At 38.7% G+C, this 20942-nt stretch overlaps 1 protein-coding gene and 1 long non-coding RNA gene across 9 annotated transcripts in view; one reads left to right on the top strand and one right to left on the bottom strand.

Annotated features, from left to right (window-relative positions):
* The window catches only part of LOC122455697, a 47339-nt gene extending 30835 nt beyond the window's left edge, over positions 1–16504 (bottom strand). The window contains exons 1-3 of one of the 2 annotated variants that reach the window (XR_006274098.1): positions 16402–16504; positions 16161–16251; positions 16033–16068 (exon numbers count right to left, since the gene is read on the bottom strand). This is a non-coding gene — a long non-coding RNA (uncharacterized LOC122455697). Of the gene's footprint in view, positions 1–16032; positions 16069–16160 lie in introns of both variants that reach the window. The other variant, XR_006274097.1, reaches the window with a different exon arrangement.
* Positions 1–20942, top strand: part of DACH2 (dachshund family transcription factor 2) — a 511793-nt gene that overhangs the window by 471508 nt on the left and 19343 nt on the right. For 3 of the 7 annotated variants that reach the window (XM_043492055.1, XM_038416328.2, XM_038416327.2), the window contains one exon: positions 12737–13599. The exons of the other annotated variants lie outside the window; for them this stretch is intronic. In XM_043492055.1, the coding sequence (XP_043347990.1) occupies positions 12737–12774 (38 nt within the window). In that variant the 3' untranslated portion in view covers positions 12775–13599. Of the gene's footprint in view, positions 1–12736; positions 13600–20942 lie in introns of those variants that run through there. 7 annotated transcript variants of the gene reach the window in all.

The raw sequence follows: 20942 nt of genomic DNA, 5'->3' as shown, positions 1-20942 counted from the left end.
GTCATGCAACCTTAATAATAGCTAGTGCTACCAGTTCTGCTTATAATATTCTTTAAAAGGATTTCATTGACATTTTGATTACTAGTTTTGCATTTCTAATGATAATCTCAGTAACCTACTAAATGTGGAAAAATCATAATTACACATAAATGATTACAGTTTTGCTGGAAGTATTGAAATTTGGAAGTTAGATGAAGTAATATTCAGAAATAAACAAATAGTTGGACTCTTCCCACTCAAATTTAGCAAGCTAAACATATATTTAAATCGTCTTTATGAAGCCCCAAAGCACTGATATCATTGTTGTTCACACAGTGGAGGTATGAACTAAAGTTGTGATTGAATCCTATCAGAAAAGGAAGTAAATTTCCATATTTAATTGAAGAAAAAGCAAACATTTTCAAATTGGAGGGGCAAGTACACTTTGGATCAGGCCCTAAATCAGGGGTGGGCAAACTATGACCCGTAGGCCACATCTGGCCCTCAGCTCCCGCCGGGGAGTGGGGGTCGGGGGGTTGTCCTGCTCCACGCAGCTCCCAGGAAGCAGCTGACATGACCCCGCTCTGGCTCCTATGTAGTAAGAGGAGGCATGGCCAGACGGCTCTGCGCGCTGCCCCATCCACAAGCACCACCTCCGCAGCTTCCATTGGCTGTGTTTCCTAGCCAATTGGAGCTGCAAGGGGTGGTGCCTGCGGATGGGACAGCATGCAGAGCCGCCTTGCTGTGCGTCCTCATAGGAGCCAGAGGTGGGACATGCTTTCAGGAGCTGCTTGTGGTAAGCACTGCCCGGAGCCTGCACCCCTGAGCCCCCACCAGTGCCCCAGTCCCCTGTCCTGATCCCCCCAACCCTCCGAACCCCTCAATCCCAGCCCAGAGCCTCCTCTTGTATCCCAAACCCCTCATACCCTCCATGTCCCAACAGCCTGCCCCAGCCCTGATCCCCCTCCCACCCTCCAAACCCCTTGGTCCCAGCCTGGAGCTGCACCCTGAACTCCTCATTTCTGGCGGCACGCCCCAGCTGGAGCCCCCACCCCTACTCCCAATTTCGTGAGCATTCATGGCCTGCCATACAATTTCCAAACCCCGATGTGGTCCTCAGGCCAAAAAGTTTGTGCACCCCGGCTCTAAATGATCAAATTTGAGAGAGGGAGTCTGGATATTCAGGGTCTAGGTTGAGCATTCCCCAGTTTGGTGCTCCCCTAAAAATATGATGACTGCATAAAATAGGACTCTATATATTTTAGTTGTAAATCTGTCAGAAACTCTTAACTGGGCAAATCATTGTCTTCATCTGATATTGTTCAGGTTAATGTTCTCTTATTATTTCAAATGGGTCCACAAAATTATGTAAAATTCCATTCTTCATAAGCATAGTGGTTAACATTGATGAAGCTAAATGTCCTGCTAGAATTATTTTGGAATTTTGCAAATGCTAGAGTCCAAGAATCTTTTTGTATGTTGATGCACCCAATGTCTAGTATTAACAGCACCACAGAAACACAATTTCAGCTCTAACATAAAGTTAGGTCCAAGCACAAAAAAAGTTTTTCTTTCCCTCATGCAGCAAAATGAGAGTAGAAATATTACCAGAACTCATCTTAAACATAGTATATCACCAGTAACAAATGACTGCATAGAGCCTTTCCAGACAATTCTGTTCACACATAAAGCTTAGATAGTACTCTTACAAATCCACAGTGAGCTTGTAAAATGGCTATTATGAAGCTCTCTCTAGCTAATACAGTATTAAGGTTTGTTTTGGCTTTCACTGCAATTCTGCTATGTAGCTCTGTGTGCCATATCCTTTTACTCTATGTTGATACTGTATTATCTTTTTCCATTTTCTTTTGATTACAGTTTTACAAAACTTGGCAGCTAAAACTGCCCTTTAGTCTTTAACAATTTAAATATATTCTCCATCACCATCTTCATTTTCTTTCTTTCTTTCTTTGCAAACATTTTTCTTGTTTGTAGGGGTAACAATTCATGCATCCCTAATACAAAGCTATTTCCAAAAAATATCTACAGCTCATAGCAAAAATCTCTGGCATCTGAGTAGCAGCCATCTTAGTCTGTATTCGCAAAAAAGAAAAGTAGTACTTGTGGCACCTGAGAGACTAACAAATTTATTTGAGCATAAGCTTTCGTGAGCTACAGCTCACTTCATCCTTTTCTTTTTCTGTTGTCAATAACTCTGTTGGACAGAAATCTATTATTCACACAATGCTTTTCCTTTGAAATTCAATTAGTTCCACTGCCTGTATCTCCTTAAGAAGGTTTAAAGGACAATTACAAAAATATTGCATGACCACCTTTTACAGCAATTAAGTCACATCATATTTTATGCTCATTTCTTAAAATGATTTTATTAATGCAAGCTGTTCATGTACTAGGATTCTGATATGCATTATAAATCTTTTCAGTTTAGTTGGTTCCTTTTCTCTATGTTAATTGATCTGTAATTTTGTCCCAATAGTCATAGATATTAAGGTCAGAAGGGACCATTATGATCATCTAGTCCGACCTCCTGCACAACGCAGGCCACAGAATCTCACCCACCCACTCCTTCAAAAAACCTCTCACCTATGTCTGAGCTACTGAAGTCCTCAAATCGTGGTTTAAAGACTTCAAGGAGCAGAGAATCCTCCAGGAAGTGACCCGTGCCCCATGATACAGAGGAAGGCGAAAAACCTCCAGGGCCTCTTCCAATCTGCCTTGGAGGAAAATTCCTTCCTGACCCCAAATATGGCGATCAGCTAAACCCTGAGCATGTGGGCAAGATTCACCAGCCTGATACCCAGGAAAGAATTCTCTGTAGTCCAACCCTATATGTAACTTTCTCAATAATTATACCCACAATCCTCCTAAATGTTTAGTTTATCAGCCGAGTATGGCTTAAGATGGATAAATCTTTTCAGCTGACAAATTAAAAAAGTAATAGTCGCTCTTGCGGTGACGCCCACTGCGTCGGTGAACAGTGAAGGAAAGGACGATGAACGCGCACAAAATACCGTTCCATTCCTCTTTCCATAACTTACTTGTGGGCCAGAAAGATAGCACGTCAACCTTTTTATCAACCAATCTCCGTTTCACATAAAACAAACATACTGGGTGTCATTAAGTGCACCTTCAGATCAATGATTTTTGCAAATGACATTCAAGTACCATTTGAGTAGTGCATTTTTGCTGATAAAAGCAAATTAAATTAGCACAACTACAAGTATGCTGATAAAAACTAAAACTGAACAGCAGCACCATTAGCTAACAAAGTAATATTTTCTCTTTACTGCTTTCTGCCATTTAGTTATTATCCTATTGGAAATCTAATTATAATCCTTTTACTCCCTAGTCAAACTTCACAGTTTTTGCAAGCTTAGCACTGACAAGTGATTTCATTACATTTGATTGCCCGCACCCAGATTGACTTAACTTCACTCAGAGACCTAAAAGCCCTCTCAGTTTCTCAGATTCCCTGTTTGCGCATTACAGCAACAGCTCCTTTAATTAATTAGCATGAACAGCAGTAACATGAACTGCTGAACAGAAAATAACATGATTTTATGATCGCAGGGAGACTTCTCCTTTTGCATGTTTATACCTTAGTTAACTTTTGTATGACTTTATTTCATTGTTGGGGGATATTGATACAATCATCAAAGAACATTATGTTATTTTTTTATAAACAGATTAATACCATGTGAAACAACACAAAAAGTATGAAGGCCCTACATTTCAATAAACAGATGACACGATTGGGGACCTGGCCTTTCTGTAATTTAATAAAATATATTGAGAAATACACCATAAAGTACAAGGGAAAGTGACACAATGCTACTGTAATTTTTGTATTTGAAAAAGCCAGGAATATATTTAACAAGAGAGCTGTCAATAAACATCAATAACTTTTTGCTTCTTTACACATTTGGCAAAGATAAAGGACTATTTAACTTTAGAATTTATTTTGCCATCTATTATTTATTCATAAATCTGCTGGAGCCCAACAGTTACTTTTTTAGTATCCCAATGTATCAAAGACAATTGTAAAATCCAGCTTCTGTGACAAACAGAAACCAGCCCAGTTTAAAAAAAAATCAGTTTAGTCCAACACTTTGTCACTGTACCAAATTCTGCCTCCAGGTGCATCCTACACTGTTGCATTCAGTGGTGGTTGAGGTACTCAGCATCTCATAAGAGAGAAGTTCAACACCTTGCAGGACTGAGTTCCATGGCCCTACTCCCACTGAAGTCAATGCCACAGCTTCAGTAAGAACAGGCCAAGCCCTGTGAAAGTGTGAGGGTGGGGGGATGAGGGAATCGGATCCGGCACTTTGAGACTGGCATCTTGCCTCTGCATTTAATAGAGCTGTAATATTTTTCCTGCTGCCTAGCAGGCTCTCAAATATCTTCCCCCTCCTGCCCAAGATTCATTTTATCTCTTCTATATATATCCTGCCTTGTCTCATTCATGCCTGTTCCCATAAAGCAGTCTTCTCACTCTGGTTGCATTGGTAGTTTCTGCAGGGTTCCTTAAACTGTGAGTAGAGTTAAAAAAAAATGTCTGTCATTTCCTTTGTGTTCAACAGAACTTTTTGTTTTGTGAGACCCCTACATAGTGGTAGCTTCCCCAGACATACACATGATACCCCTCTGTTCTGCTAAATTAGTCCAAGTACCTCCCCCCATGCCAAGAACTTCTTTTAGAAAGTCAGTGGATCCACTGGTTTCAGAGTAGCAGCCGTGTTATTCTGTATTCGCAAAAAGAAAAGGAGTACTTGTGGCACCTTAGAGACTAACAAATTATTTGAGCATAAGCTTTCGTGAGCTGAATGCATCCGATGAAGTGAGCTGTAGCTTACGAAAGCTTATGCTCAAATAAATTTGTTAGTCTCTAAGGTGCCACAAGTACTCCTTTTCTTTTAGTGGATCCACTGGTGTTTTCAGCCTTGGCTATCATGGATGAGTAAGTGGTTAATTTGTACTACTTAATTTTGTAAAGTTACAAGAATAATTTTTCTGAAAAAAATACTGTAATGGTTCAATTATTAAAGTGTCAGATGATCTCTTCCATGTATTGTAACAAAAGCATCAGAAATTAAGCCTACACTTGATATTAGGATAGCAAAAGCTATATGCATCTCACGAGACTTCTAAACCAAAGCAGTTTGTTTGCTAGTCACCAGCTAGGAGCTTACCATTCTCATACATTATTAAAGAGTTCTTTAGAGTAAAATATAAATACAGTGTTTTTAAAATAACTATACCACTACTCTTAACCTGCACGTTAATTGGACATTTCATACGGAACATTTTTTGGGTGTGGGTGAAAGAGAGAGTTGGTTTTGTTTTGTTTTGTTTTTTACTTTATGGAGAACTAGAGAAAAAAACTGAATTTTTTTCAGCAGAAAGGCTTCCCCATCCACATAATTCTATGTAACCATCTTCGGTTCTTAGGAAGGAGATGAGATGAAGCTTCAGGAGGCTTGAATCTTGCCTCAGTGCTAACTACAACACTGTCTTGCTGTGTGTTCAAATGGGCATTTGTAGTCCAACACCTGCATATCTTGTATTCAATGTATGGTAGACATGCCCTTGACTTTTATAACTCATTAAAAAAATCACATTTTAGGTACAGGTTGCCAGCCCTCTGCACAAGGATGTGCAAACCACAACAGCAGTGGGGTTAGGGAAACAGAAAAGGGACACGTCCTGTTTTTTCACTAAAAAAACTGCAGAGAAAAGTGTTTGATAGCAAGGTGATTCTGTGCTTGTTTGCCTCCCTCATTTTTCTTAAAGGAGCACTGTCAAGAATAGTAGGCTGAAAATGTCAGACTTAGCACACTTACTTGGAGTTGGGGGAAGGAGACAGACCAGAAGAAATGGGCTTGCAGAAAAAAGAGGGATAAATTAAGTGTTAGGGGGCTTATTCCTTCACCCACTTACTTCCCTGGTCCTTCTCCCATGAACAGAGAGCAACAATACCCGAAGTCCAAAGGTGCAAATAATTAGATGTTTATTGGGGTGAACTTCCAGCAAGCATGATTCCAGTTTCCTTCCTTAGTGTCCCCTTTCCCAGCTCTGACACCATAGAGCCTTACACCTGTGTCCCTGTTCCCATTCCTGCCCTTAGCAAAACATGATTCCAATTTCCCCACTCCCATTCCCTGTTCCCATTTCCCCCACCCACTTCCTGATTGACTGCAGACTATATAGTAAAACTTGAGTTCTGCTTAGCTATACCTTAACCAATCATTTTCCTGAAATTTAACTAACCAGTCCTAACATATTGTAACGTGATTATGTAACCAATTATATCCCACCACCTTAATTAGTTTACACCCAGCAAAATTAATTATACAGCAGACAGGAACAATCACAGAACCAGACAGAGATTATACAGACAAACAATAGCAAAGTGGGAACTATAATGACAAAACAATACAGAAGTGAGGATTTCACATCCCAGCTATTGATAAATGAGTTCTTGCCAGACAGGATGCTATCAAACTAAGTTTCCTTTTACATTTTCTAGGCACTTCCCTTTCTCTGGAGGCGATAGGCATTATCAGGACAGGATTGTATTCCTAACAGCCCAATAGCACCTTATTTCAATGTGACCAGTTTGGAATGTGAGGAGGTGACCGGTCACTTCCCAGCTTATGCTGCCTCTGTTGCTTAGCCAGAGATCTTAGCCTAAGCACAGGGCCTCAGACTGTCACAGTAAGAGAAGGACCTTACATCGGCAGACAGTGATTTTGATTCTTTCTTTTATACCTCTATAACTAGCTAAGTGATAAGAATCCACCTAAATTCTTAGAGTATAGGCCTTTACAGACAGGCCTGAATATCTATATCCTAACATTAAAGTATGAAATTTGAAAATATATGGAAATGGTAACTACTGCCTGTAGATTTTCTTCTGTTTAATATAAATTAAGCCTTCAAAATGATTAAACAATTACATTGTGGAAAAAAGAGAAATACACATACCTTCAAATGACCACTCTGTTAGGAAAGAAAACATAATCCTACAGGAAAATTACAATAATTAACACAGGATATGGCTCACATAGAAACTGTGAGATCTTAACTTATGTTATACATTGCAGGAGGTGGGGGGAAGCTTTCTAAAGGTCTTGCTTGTTAAGCGAGTTATGCATTTCACTGTAGGTTGTAAAACAGTATAACATGCACAGGGGGCTCATAAGCATTTTTCAGTGTTAGGGAATATCATTTATGCACTTTTTATATTGTCAATATTACCCCTAGAGAATGAGATTAAACTTTAAACTACTGTAAATCTACAGAGTTACTCACCTTTGTGTAATTTCATTTTTTAATAGAATGAAGCCAACATAAATGAATATTTGATTAAAGGATAAACCTAATAAAAGAATACATTTATTGCACACAGATTTATTCAAATCTTGACTATATAATACCATAAAATGCTATGTCAGTTGCAGTTGGCTATGGGGACGAGATACTGAATATTCTTCGGTACTATGAATTTTTGTCCGTATCTCATTGCCTTTCTCCTACAAATCGCATCAAGGATGCTTTTAAAACTTAGACTTCTTGTAGGTGGGGGTTGTGTGGAATTAGAGAATGCCTTACAGTGAAGTTTAATAGCGCAACTAGTAATACAGAATTGTTTCTGATGTCTGATAAGTGCTCTTGAAACAAAAAATATTTAAATTATTCATTATCTGTATATTACCAAACAGAACCTTGTAGACACAGAATGGTCATAATATACCAAAGCTTCCATATTCAGATTCACATTTACAATCACTAAGCTTCACCAAAGTCATTAAGGGAATGCCAATTCTGAATGAAATTGGTATTTGAATATAAACTCCACATACCTACTGGTGGTATACTTGCAAACACGCTAGAACAGGGATTCTCAACTTTGTGTGGTAAATAGAGCTGTAATGTGTAAAAACAAAAAAACCCGACAGCCCCAGGTCTAGAAGAATGACTGGGAACGAGGAGGTCTAATTCTAGTCCTCGCTGTTTGTCTTTAAGAGCACAGTGTGTGAATACTACTTCATTTTGCCTCAGAATACTCCTATGAAGTGAAGTAATGGCATTGCTTCCATTTAACAGATTGGAAAACTGAAGCTTAGAGAAGTTAGTGCCAAAATTTAAATAGCAAGCCAGTTTCAGCATTAAAATCCAGACCCCCTAGACAATATTTCCCTCATGCAAGTTACTTAAATCATTGCCGACCCTCAGATTTTAAATATTTATAATAGAGTTATTAACATTTACCAAGAATAAAATCAAGAAATATACTGCATTTAAGATGTCCACAGAACTGGGCTGCAACAGAAGTGCTTTAGGTAGAACACCTTAAACCAGAGACGTGGGATTAGTCTCAACACTGAGCGGTAGTTGGTGCTACAGCTTCCCTAAAAGAGGAGCTGAAAAAAAAGCCGGTTTTCCAGTTAAATGTGTCCAGATTAAGCAAAGTGTATATTTAGCACTTTGTTTGTGCCTTTTGTCACAGAATCTCTCAGGGTGAAATTCAACACTGTGTGAAGGGCCAATACAAGGCCTTTGTTTCACTTAAGTGCCACTGAAACTACACAATAATGTTTATATGGAACTTAAAAAGAAAAGGAATACTTGTGGCACCTTAGAGACTAACAAATTTATTAGAGCATTAGAGTAGCAGCCGTGTTAGTCTGTATTCGCAAAAAGAAAAGGAGTATTTGTGGCAATAAATTTGTGCTCTAATAAATTTGTTAGTCTCTAAGGTGCCACAAGTATTCCTTTTCTTTTTGCTAATACAGACTAACACGGCTGCTACTCTGAAACCTATATGGAACTTAAAGTGTTTAGCCCCATGTACTAGCCCTTTGCATATGGTGAATTTCACCCGCATGCACTGCAGAGGAGCACAGCTGGGTAATAACATACTGACTAATAATTTGGAATGCTTTTACACACAGCCTCTCCCATTCCAAGTGAGGCGAACTAGCTGAATTGTTCACAGCAAAATGTTTTTCATCCAAGTGTACCCATTTTTCAAATGTACAAACATTTGCAAAAATTGGAGTTAGTTTAAGAAATTATAAAACAAAATTCTATTATTTTTTCTATTCAAATGGTTATATAAAAATTGGTGCTATTTTTCACATTTCCTAACTGGGCTGGTTTAGTGCATCATTGTTCCAGTTATTGACTAGCTGACCAAAAGGCATTTCATTTTGTATAAGTCACCGTTGAAAGGCTTGTGAAACGTTAAAAAAGAGCCACAAAAATCTCTCTGAAATGTTTGCTTATTTGTAAAAGTACATGAATCCTTAGATACCCTTCAACCTGTCTCTTGTCACAACAAAAGCTTTCTGTTTAATTTGTTTATAGTGAGAAGAAGGAACTCTTTCATGAGATCTTTCATGTCTTCTTTCCCCTCAACAAAGTAACTTTTGCCCTGAGGCAGTGTCTCAGACTGAATTACTATCCTTTTGTCACATTAAAAACAAATTTAAAAAAAAAAAAGGCAAAAACCAAAAGAAAACATTTTGGTTCAGGTCAAATAAAATGTTTTGTTTGACCTGAAACTATTTTCTTCTCAGGTTCACCCAAAATGCATTATTATTTTTATTTTTTGGAATTGTGTGTTAACTGAAAATCCAGTATTCAGGCAGCTCTCCATATAAACCCAACCCTGTGAATGCACTCTCTGAATGCTATGTACTCTTACAGCCAGATAAACAAAAGGTATTCAGGGGCCTAAAGCTTCAGATTGGTGTCTGGTGGGATTTTTCAAGAGTGCCTAAGAACAGGTCTTACTGGTACAGGAATACTGATATACTAATTTTATTAAGATAATGTTGAAGTAAAAAGAAAACGGAAGAGTTTAGGCATAGAAGTTTCTATACCCGAAAGTACTCCCAGTGTGGATGTAATGATATCAGCAAGCCTTCCACCATGAGACAAACACACTAGACTGGAAAAAGCACAGGTTTGCTGGTATAATTGCAACTACACTAGGGCATTCTGATTGTACAGGTATGTTGGTCAGGGATCACACATCTTTTTACCCTGACTGACATACAGACGGCTGTAGAGTAGCTCTACACTAAAGTGAGTTAGGTGTCTAACTCAAATGAAAGTCAATGAGCATTAGGCACCAATTCCTAGTGGAATTTACAAAAGTGCCTATTTCCATCTTTAGGTGCCTACATACCTTTAAAAATCTTGCTTCTAGGGACTAGGAAGGAAGCCTCTTTCTTACAGATTACGGAGCTTTGTGTTACTGAATCAGGTCTCCCACATATATACTAAGCCCCTGGGAATAACTAGGGCCCTTCTGAAGGCATTTCTATGATTTTCAATGACAATCAATATCTGCTATGTCAATAGGTCCAAATGAGTACCAATGCATTAGTTAAACGTATAACATAAAAATAGGAGACATAATCTACAGCCTGCTGTGTGAGGAACTCTTGTGAATCTGCTTTAAAAAAAGCCATAAGATGTGCATGTCTACTGACCCATTCCCCAAACTTTCTCGTATAAATCTTAAGATACTAAATGTTATCAGTCATAGATTCCCCAAAAATCATTTCTCTAACTTCTGCTGAGGTTCCCGGGCTGTCAGACATTCCTTGCGAGACTTTTTCCCTGGCTCTTCTTGAGCTTTATTCTTGTTTACATCCAAAATATATATTAGATCATCTCTGCTTGGAGAGTCAGAGCCCTCTTAAAAACATGAAACATTCAATTACTAATTAGCTGTTTCCCGTTCCTAATGAAGTGAGCATGTCAGATTTGGATTAAAATTCAGCTACTGCTCTCCTCTGTTTATGGTTCCAGATGTTTTTGTTTTATCTAGGAGCTTACTTTGACAGCTACTGTTAGATGATAAATCACTCATATTATAGCTGAAATGCATTTTGAAATTGAAATGTGGCAAACTTTGAGATTGCTCCAAGGATCTGTGTCAGTTAGCAGGTCAATACTGGTTCTTTCCTTATGAGTATTCAGTATTGGCATATGTAAAACAGTAATAGGATAGAAGTCAACATTATATAGAATGCTACTCAAGATTATCATTTTGCTACCATCTTCAGAATCAGAACTAGTAGGTTTAGCTGTATGAATTGTTGATTCACTGTTTATTGGATAGGAATATGGATTCATATTACTTTGGCTTTCTGTGGGTATTTTAACATTTATTTATCTTTGGTCTTAAAGCTGCTGAATGTGAAGATTACACATGATAGGCTCTATACACAAGCACATTTTGTATGATATGTGTGGGTGGATTTCTGTTTGTCTCTGTGAATAAAGACAATAATTAAATGAGTAGTGTGTGGGGGGGGGTGTTCTGAGTGAAACACCATTTTTCTAAGGAACACATACTGATGTACTGCTGTTACCATGTTGATTTTCAGCGTAGTTTTACTCTTCAAAAGCACTGCTTTGCAGAAGGGTTTGTTGGGTTCTGTAGGAGTCACATTTTATTCTGCCCAACATAAACTACATTAATTTCTGTGGTACTCTGAATACTGCATTAAGTACTCATGGTTCTACCCTCTGAAACAGAAGTAAATTTTTTTTTAAACGGTTGTGGCAGGAGGAAAAACTGTCATTTAAGTTTTAAGGATTTTATACCTAAGGGAACAATGGCTTCTCTCTTCTTTGCTGTAACCATATTTGGTCTCACTAGAAGCATACCAGGTTCTACAGTGTGGCTGATTTCAGTGGATTTACAAAGCAGCCCGAGGGCTGTAGTGCAGAGATAAGAATCTGTCCCTTTAGTGTGAGGTACAAAGAGGGGATAAGTCAGTCAGGAATTGGAGGGGAAGAAGAACATTGTTCTCAAGTCTCCATTTTTTTTCAAATGTGTAGGACCAAACTCTGCCTTGCCGCTCCCTTGCAATACAGTGCCATCAGACTGTCAGTGTGGAATTTGACCATGGAGTGGCTTCTAAGTTTAGAACTAAAACTGTTCCCTGTTTGGTTTAAAAATTGTCCTACGGGGGGAAAAATTAGAGATATGATTAAATCCAGCTTTTTGTCAAGTCATTGATAGTGGCTATCAGTTTTCAGGGAATGCACAATCCAAACCCAGATACTCACAGCTGCCATGAAGAGGGAGTTTACGCTGTGGGGGGAGAAGGGATCATGACTCTAGGGCTGGGTTTGACTAAAAGGGGTCAAAAGTGGAATTTAGCAAGTGAGGGTATGCTGAAGAAGCTGAGGGTTGGGGTGCGTCTGGGGCTATGATGGGGTTGTAGGAAGGAGAGTTTGAGACTAACGCTGAGGTTGGAAAGAATGACGGAAGTCAGATGGGGCAGCAGATGGCAGCAGGAGCTGAGTGGATACATGGCAGTAGATATTTTAAATATTTAATGTCCAGTCTCTACTGTGTTTGTTTATAATGAGATATTGCTGGGGATTACAAGCATTTGTAAACTAATTTGAAAGTCTACAACTCATACCATATAAAGGAGGCTAATCAATGCACCAAATAGGTGGATCTGCTTGAATACTAAGCTTATTTCCAACTGTGACATACACAAGAGGCTATCTTTCTAATTCCTTCTAAGGCCCCACTCACTAAAATACATGGTCACCTGTTTTCCAGAGGTAAAAGACACTTGACCCAAAAGCTGTCACTTAAAGATCAGATCATTTAAACTGCATGGTTAAAGAATCCTAAATGCTTCATTTATAGAATATATAAATCACTATGTAACCAACTTTTTATTTTTTTCAGAAAACAGAACATACGTCAAACCTACTATTATGTACTGAAGGAAGCTATTGTTGAAAAATATATAATGATCACAATTTGAAGACTATATAGTACATGAAAGATATCCCTTCCAACCTTTGATGCCTTCAGAACTGCGTGAAGGATTTGTAGCATGAAACTTGAAGGACAATTTCAAGCAATTTACTGTTGCTGCATCGAAAACTGCCGTATTGTCATTAAGATATACTGAGACTTTTTACAAGCTTACCATACCAAACCAAGCCTGTTGCAACTGATCATTTTTAGGTCCCAGAAGATAGAAAGAAGTTGTAGTATTTTTAAGCACATAAAGGAATTATTCCCCAAAAGAACTAACTTTTTTTTTTAAAAGGAGGTAGTGATTATTGTATAGCAATGGCACAATGATTTTATTAAGCCGCAAATGTTCTCACTGGCTGTACATCATACAAGTCCAGTTTATCACTGAAACCGTTCAACATAGAGCTGTTTCAATTGTGTTTATAAATTAAGCTTTGTTTACTGAAGCTGATACTCAATATATTACCTTTTAAAGAAAATGTGTGTACATTTTTTAAAACAATGTTGTAAAAATTGTCCTTTCATTAGATGACCAATTCAAGAGTGTGAGCTAAACCCTAATAGCTGACGTAATATGAGGATTATAATTGATGCTTTTTTATGCTCAGTTCAGCTTGGCTTTTGGTCTTTTAAGATAAAAAATGAATATGCAGTAGAGTCTTAGATAATGGAAACTTTTAAGTATGGTTTCTCTGTTGTACCATATTAAGTTAAAGTACACATTCTTTGTTAAAATGTTCTTGCTAAGAATACAGTATTAAAAACTTTTTGTTTGACTTTGGAAATCTTTTTTTGTTTATTTGGACATGGATTCCCACTGTTTTTATGCTAATTCAAAACTGATATTTTGCACTGATACATGTTGATAAATGAATTAATAAAGAGGGGGGTTGGTATCAAACATTTTTCTTAATTATTATATGTCACAGATTCCACACCTATTTGAAAACTTACCAGAGTCATTCCTTTGCTAAAACAGGTAATTGAAAGATGCATTGGTTAGGTGGAACCAATCAGTTTAGTTTCTACTCCCACATTCACAGATGTTTTATGCAATTATTAGATAAATACCAACTGTATAAGATTTTTCAAAGGATCAAGACAAGGATTGGCTATGAATAATGTATTGGTTGCATTCTGCACTACCAATGTGGGAAGCCTCAGTTTCTATGCCCAGTCTGGTCTTTGCTGCCATGTTGAAAGCATTGTGGCGGCAAGATGCCGCTCAGCCTTTGCTATGCAGAGAGATTCCCCTGCTGTTAGTAATTCAACAGAAGCCACTTCAGCGGATTATGTAATAGTTCTGATGGATTTCGAAGGGAGTTCCACTGAAGATTCTGGCCCCAATCCTCAGCTGATGAAAATCAGCATAGCTCCATGGATGTCAGTGCAACTAAACTGATCTATGGCAGCTCAGGATTTGGGCCTCTGACTCTAATGCATCACTGGCACAGCAGGCATAAGTCTACTGAGTTACACTCGTGGTGAATTTGCCCACTGATCAAAATCTAGGCACCATTTCCTTGCCCTGGTCCTTGTTCTGAAGTATTAAAATAGGGGATCTGTGATTCTTTATCATGAACAAGAAGAATTGCAACTATTCCACAGAACATGGAATGAAAAACTAAAAATAAATTACAAAATGCTGTGCGTCCCAATTGCCAGAAAAGACTAAAATAAGGAACAAAGTGCATATGATATACATTTCTCACTTAGCTCCATTAAATGTCAGATCCCACTTTCTTTACTCACATGAATTCAATGGCACTACTACTCTTACACATGTGCATGCGCGCGCGAACACACACACACACACACACAATTAAATGAGACTAGTATGAAAGCAGGGTATGACTAGAAATAGATCATTTCAGAAAAACATAGCAGCTTCCTCTTCCTCTTCTTTCAGTACAGGCATGATGAATAGTTCTGGTGTGGGGGCCAAATGCAAGGTGGAGTGTCTTCTAGTTGAGTGAAGTCGGGGGTGTTACAAGTGAGGGCTGAATTTGGACCTCTGAATATGAATATGCATTTAACTAGTCAAAATTAGCTAGTCAGGAGCATATACAATTGAAGTTAAAAGTCCCTTAAATTGTTTTAAACTGTAGATAATTCATTTATATTTATGGAAGTAATATCTGTTCTCTGCATCCAAAGATGATTAAAGGGCTTTCAATTGTGTTAACTGTACAAAAATTGATGGTACCACATGTGCCCAGCATTTCAGCACATGTAAATTAGGAAATAATGCAGTCTCTCTCATACTGACGTATGAAATTCTTGGAAAATGTTGGCTTTTTCAATGGCAACCACTCTATTAGTTCTCATGTGCCCTAATATGCCTGAATAATCGTATAACGTGATACTTTTAATGTGCTGAAAAAAATTAAACTGGCAATGTTAAATTGTCTCAACTATATGTTTTAGAAATGTAAGAATGTAGAAATCAAATTTTGGTTAATTTTATCTTTGTAGGATAATTTTTTTAATATGAGGATAAACTTCTGCAAACTTTCTCTCTGAATTACAGTAATAAATACAAGCAGAAAAAACAGGACATGCCATAATTTAAACATTCCAAATATTCCTTTTTATTGCTTTGCTTGCTCTAAAACAAAGTCAGGACACTTGAATTCCAGTATCTTGAACAAACATATTTTCATATGATTAAACAAAATGCATTTAACTACATCAAAAGCAAGGAGTTAAGACTACTACTACACACTTAATTAAAGTTCATTGTGCCTATGCCTAAGTGCTGAAGTATACGAACTGTAATTCTATGGTTAGTTATTTACAATTAGATGGTAATACTGTATTGCAAGTGATCCTCATAAGTATGCCAGTACGAATCCACATTAGTGACTGAGAAAGTTGCCTTGTCCTGTGCAACACTGGCAATTTGAAAAATCACAAATCCTAGGATCATGCTACAATGCCACAATCAGGTTGGATTCGCTAATAAATGTAGGGGTTTTTGACAGCCTAAAGTTCTTTTCAGGCTAGAGTATACTCCCATTAACATCTTTGGGATGAGGATCAGAGTTCTAATTCTAATCAGAGTTCCTAGTTCTAAAAATGATTTTAAAAAGAGGAAGAAAGTTTTTAAATTGCTATTAATTAAAACTGCTTTGGAAAATTGAAAAAAATCTGGAAATGTGTAACAACTATTGGTACAAGATTATTAAGAATGGAAGGTAAAAAGGAAAACTACTTACCAGTGATTGTATTTGTCATAGTCTCCTTCTGCTGTCCTGCAACAGAAACAGTTGGGACAGTTGGTAAATATAACTACTTTTGAATCCAGTCAAGATGTTTTGCAATAAGCAGAAACAATTGTTCATACCTATTCTAGTGGTCATCTAGTGAAGGGTTTCCATACAGGAATAGGTCAATGATGTGGAAGTCCTTCTGCTTCTAATCAGGCAATCTGCAACCTTTGTGAAGAGATACTCAGCTATGAAACAGTTCTTTTCAATTTCCTGGCACTTAATTGTAGGTGAGGAGGTTAAAACAGAGTCTAAGCTTGGTTCACCAAAGAATCATGGGTGGCAAAGACACCAAGGAGCCAACAATACCACCCCTACCCTTTCTGATTTCCTTGTCATCATCAGGAGAAGGTATAGTGAGAGAAGCAGCATCTTTTGTTCACAGGTCTTTGCCTTTAACAGGAGAATAAGGTGTAGACTGAATGCATCCGATGAAGTGAGCTGTAGCTCACGAAAGCTTATGCTCACATAAATTTGTTAGTCTCTAAGGTGTCACAAGTCCTCCTTTTCTTATTACAAATTTAGTATTTGAAAATATATGCTTGGAACACATGATAAAAATACTGTTTGAATGTTCCTTAATGTGTCTTATTACTTACCTTAAGTTTTAAGGTGAATCCTATTTGCAACTATTTGAATAACAAGCTGTCAAGGTTCCTTCTCCACTCTGAATTCTAAGGTAGAGATGTGGGGACCTGCATGAAAGACCCCTTAAGCTTATTTTTACCAGCTTAGGTTAAAACTTCCCCAAGGTACAAAGGTTTTACCTTTTGTCCCTGGACCTTATCCTGCCATCACCAAAGTGTCTAACAAAAATAACAGGGGAAGTGCCCACTTGGAAACGTCTCCCCCCGAAATATCCCCCCAAGCACTACACCCCTTTTCCTGGGGAAGGCTTGATAAAAGCCTCACCAATTTGCATAGGTGAATACAGACCCAAACCCTTTTATCTTAAGAACAATGAAAAAGCAATCAGGTTCTTAAAAGAGAATTTTAATTAAAGAAAAAGTAAAAGAATCACCTCTGTAAAATCAGGATGGTAAATACCTTACAGGGTAATCAGATTCAAAACATAGAGAATCCCTCTAGACAAAACCTTAAGTTACAAAAAAGACACAAAAACAGGAATATACATTCCGTTCAGCACAGCTTATTTTATCAGCCATTTAAACAAAACAGAATCTAACGCATATCTAACTAGATTGCTTACTAACTCTTTACAGGAGTTCTGACCCGCATTCCTGCTCTGGTCCCGGCAAAAACATCACACAGACAGAGAGAACCCTTTGTTTCCCACTCCCCTCCAGCTTTGAAAGTATCTTGTCTCCTCATTGGTCATTTTGGTCAGGTGCCAGCGAGGTTGTCTTAGCTTCTTAATCCTTTACAGGTGAAAGGGTTTTTCCTCTGGCCAGGAGGGATTTAAAGGTGTTTACCCTTCCCTTTATATTTATGATGCAAGCATACTGAAAAACTGTGTCTCAACAGTAGAGCAAGTTGCATTGTCTCTGGTGCCCTATGGATATCTGCAGACAGGGGCATATCTGTATCGTCCTATAAGATACGTAGGTATGCTACTGACCAGTATAGGCCACATGTTAAAGCGACATCCTGTGCATATTTTCCTGTCATTCATGGAAGTTTTAGACCCTGTGACAGCACTGGTTTCCCATTAAGTGTTGCCTTCCTTACATTGTCCATGCAAGGGATCTTGGTTTGAAGCAGGTAAGTTAATGCACAGCATATTTCTATTAGCAATGTAATGAATTTATATGTCTTGTGTAATGTAACACTCATAATAAAAGAATCAATAGTGAATGCTGTCAGTTTAAAATCTATAGCCACACAGAGCACAAACACTTTCCTTTAGAAAAGCATGGGTGGACACAAGCTGCTAGAATAAGGAAATGCTACTCAAAAATGTAATTTACATATAATGTAGGTCGTTAAACTCCCAAGAAAATTGACAAACCTGATTGGTTTCAAACACCCTTTCCACACATACAATGAATCAAATGTCAAGACAATATAGGCCACTATGAATATATTACATAAACTTTGTGCATTTTGGAAATAGACAATGGTGCCTTTATGCGAGCATAGGCATGTGTTGCAACACAACAGAGGCATCTGTGCTTGAAACCTTAACCATTATAGGCCTACTATAGGTTTTGACACGGTATCAATGGGCACTACTGTGGAACCTAAGTCAATAATGCCTTAATTTTTGCAGCTACTCCTGCTCAATGTTTGCAAATACAGAGGGTGCTCAGAGAGAAACTAGTGAGCTTTGCTATACAACAGATGTGAGCCACTGAGAGGGTGTGCATCCAGGGCTGTCCTTGGGATTTATGGGGCCCTATGCAGTATTATTAAACTTGTGCCCCTATGCCCGGTGGCAACCTGGGCTTGTATGTGTATTTTAGATAAGGGTGGTCTTTTGAAGGATTTATTTAAAAGACAATATGTCTGGAGATCCAAGCATTTAAGGCTAAAGATGAATGCTCAGATAGTGCATCTAAAAAATCTATGCAAGGATTTTTTTAGAGATCTGATTTTATAATCTTCAGCAACACACTAATGAAATATTTTTAAAGAAAATTTTAAACTAAGATCCTGTAGACTAACATGTCCTGAGTAAATATTACAGTAATGCACAACTGTTTTTGTCAGTAAATTCAGAAACTGACAGACAGCTGCAGCTGCACATGAGCCAGCAATCAAAGCTGTAAACAAGAGTTTGAGTGGGAGTTTACAAGGGGAGTTTGGGGTGAAGACTAGAAGAACCAGGCAGAGGAACAGACAGGCTAGTGAAGGGAGTGTGTGGTGTTCTGGCACTGTTGTGGTGCTCTTTGGGGGGTATTTTGCTGTGGGTGGTGTTTTGTTTTGTTTTGTTTTGTGTTTCCCAGACTAACAGGACTTAGGTGAGAAGGCGATGACAGACACAGGGGCAGCAGTGGTAGTGACCCAACTAGTGGAAGGCACAATGAAGATGACTGGATGTAGAAGCTGCGGCATGTACATGATCCTGGAGGGGGTACCTGAAAAGAGTTTTGTCTGCATGAAGTGCCACCTGATAGAGATGATGGAAGAAAAGATCCGAGGACTGGAGATGCAGGTGGAAACTCTGGTTGAGTTTAGAAGGGGGTTCGAGCAGATGATGGACCAAAGACATGAGGAGGCTTAAGGGAAAAGCTCAGACTTGCAGATGGAAGCAGGACCAAAGAACTCTGAGGGGAGACTGCTGGGTGAGAAAAGTGGACAGTGGAAGCATGTGACTAAGAGAACCAGGAAGAGGAAAAGACATGCTAGTGAAGGAGAAATAGAGCTCAGGAACAGGTTTGTGCAGTTGGAAAATGAAGAAGGGGTACAGCAGGTGGTCACTGAAGGTGGGAGGGCAAGGAAGAAGAGAAGAGCAGCTAGTCCTATAGGAAGAGGCGAAGAGTCAATGGAGATTACAACACCAAATATGAGCCCAGGAGGATACAGGATGGGTTGCAGAGGATTGCAAGGGAGAATAGGAATCAAGAAGACTTGCAGCCACAGGGAACGGGGATAGACTGGAGAATTGCACCATCACTAGGAAAAGGCAGGTCTACATGATTGCAGACTCCTTACTGAGAAGAATAGACAGGCCTGTACCCACAACTGATCCAGAGAACAGAAGGGTGTGCTGTCTGCCAGGTGCTAAGATATGGGATGTGGACCTGAGGCTGAAGAGGATCCTAACAGGAGCAGGAAAGAATCCATTGATTGTCCTTTATGTGGGAACAAATGGAACATATCAAGGGAGACTATGCCAGTTTGGGGAAGACACTTAAGTAAATCGAGACTCAGGTGATCTTCAGTGGGATTCTGCCTGTTCCTAGAGAAGAGCAACAAAGGTGTGGCAAAATTATGATGATCAACTTCATCTGAGTAGGGAAGGAAATAGACTTCTAGGATCGAGGCTGGCACAACTGATAAAGAGAGCTTTAAACTAGGAATTAGGGGGAGATGGATGGGAGATGTCCAGAAAATCTCCACGCCAGATTTTAGCATTGAGAGGGAAGAAGATGAAGTAAGAAAGGATACAGCCGTGGGTAGGAGAATGTATATAAGGAGCGAGGGCGGTGTGGATACTAGTCTAATAGTACTGGCTGTAGAATGACTGTGCCTAATAGGGTACAAAATGTGAGCGAGGCCAAACAGCAAAAATTAAGATGTTTATACACCAATGCGAGGAGCCTAGGTAACAAAATGGAGGAACTAGAGCTACTGGTGCAGGCAGTGAAACCAGATATTATAGGGATAACAGAAACATGGTGGAATAGTAGTCATGACTGGACTACAGGTATTGAAGGGTATGTGCTCTTTAGGAAAGACAGAAACAAAGGTAAAGGGGGTGGAGTAGCATTGTATATCAATGATGAGGTAGAATGTAAAGAAATAAGAAGCGATGCAATGGATAAGACAGAGTCCGTCTGGGCAAAAGTTACATTGGGGAAGAAAACTAGTAAAGCCTCTCCTATGATAGTGCTTGGGGTGTGCTATAGACCTCCGGGATCTAATTTGGATATGGATAGAGCCCTTTTTAATGTCTTTAATGAAGTAAATACTAATGGAAACTGCGTGATCATGGAAGACTTTAACTTCCCAGATATAGACTGGAGGACCAGTGCTAGTAGTAATAATAGGGCTCAGATTTTCCTAGATGCGATAACTGATGGATTCCTTCATCAAGTAGTTGCTGAACCGACTAGAGGGGATGCCATTTTAGATTTAATTTTGGTGAGTAGCGAGGACCTCATAGAAGAAATGGTTGTAGGGGACAATCTTGGCTCGAGTGATCATGAGCTAATTCAGTTCAAACTAAATGGAAG

Source organism: Dermochelys coriacea, chromosome 9 (assembly GCF_009764565.3).
Source record: "Dermochelys coriacea isolate rDerCor1 chromosome 9, rDerCor1.pri.v4, whole genome shotgun sequence".
Lineage (NCBI taxonomy): Eukaryota > Metazoa > Chordata > Testudines > Dermochelyidae > Dermochelys > Dermochelys coriacea.
The sequence above is the reverse complement of the archived record's forward strand: the minus strand, read 5'-3'. Positions and strand labels throughout refer to the sequence as shown.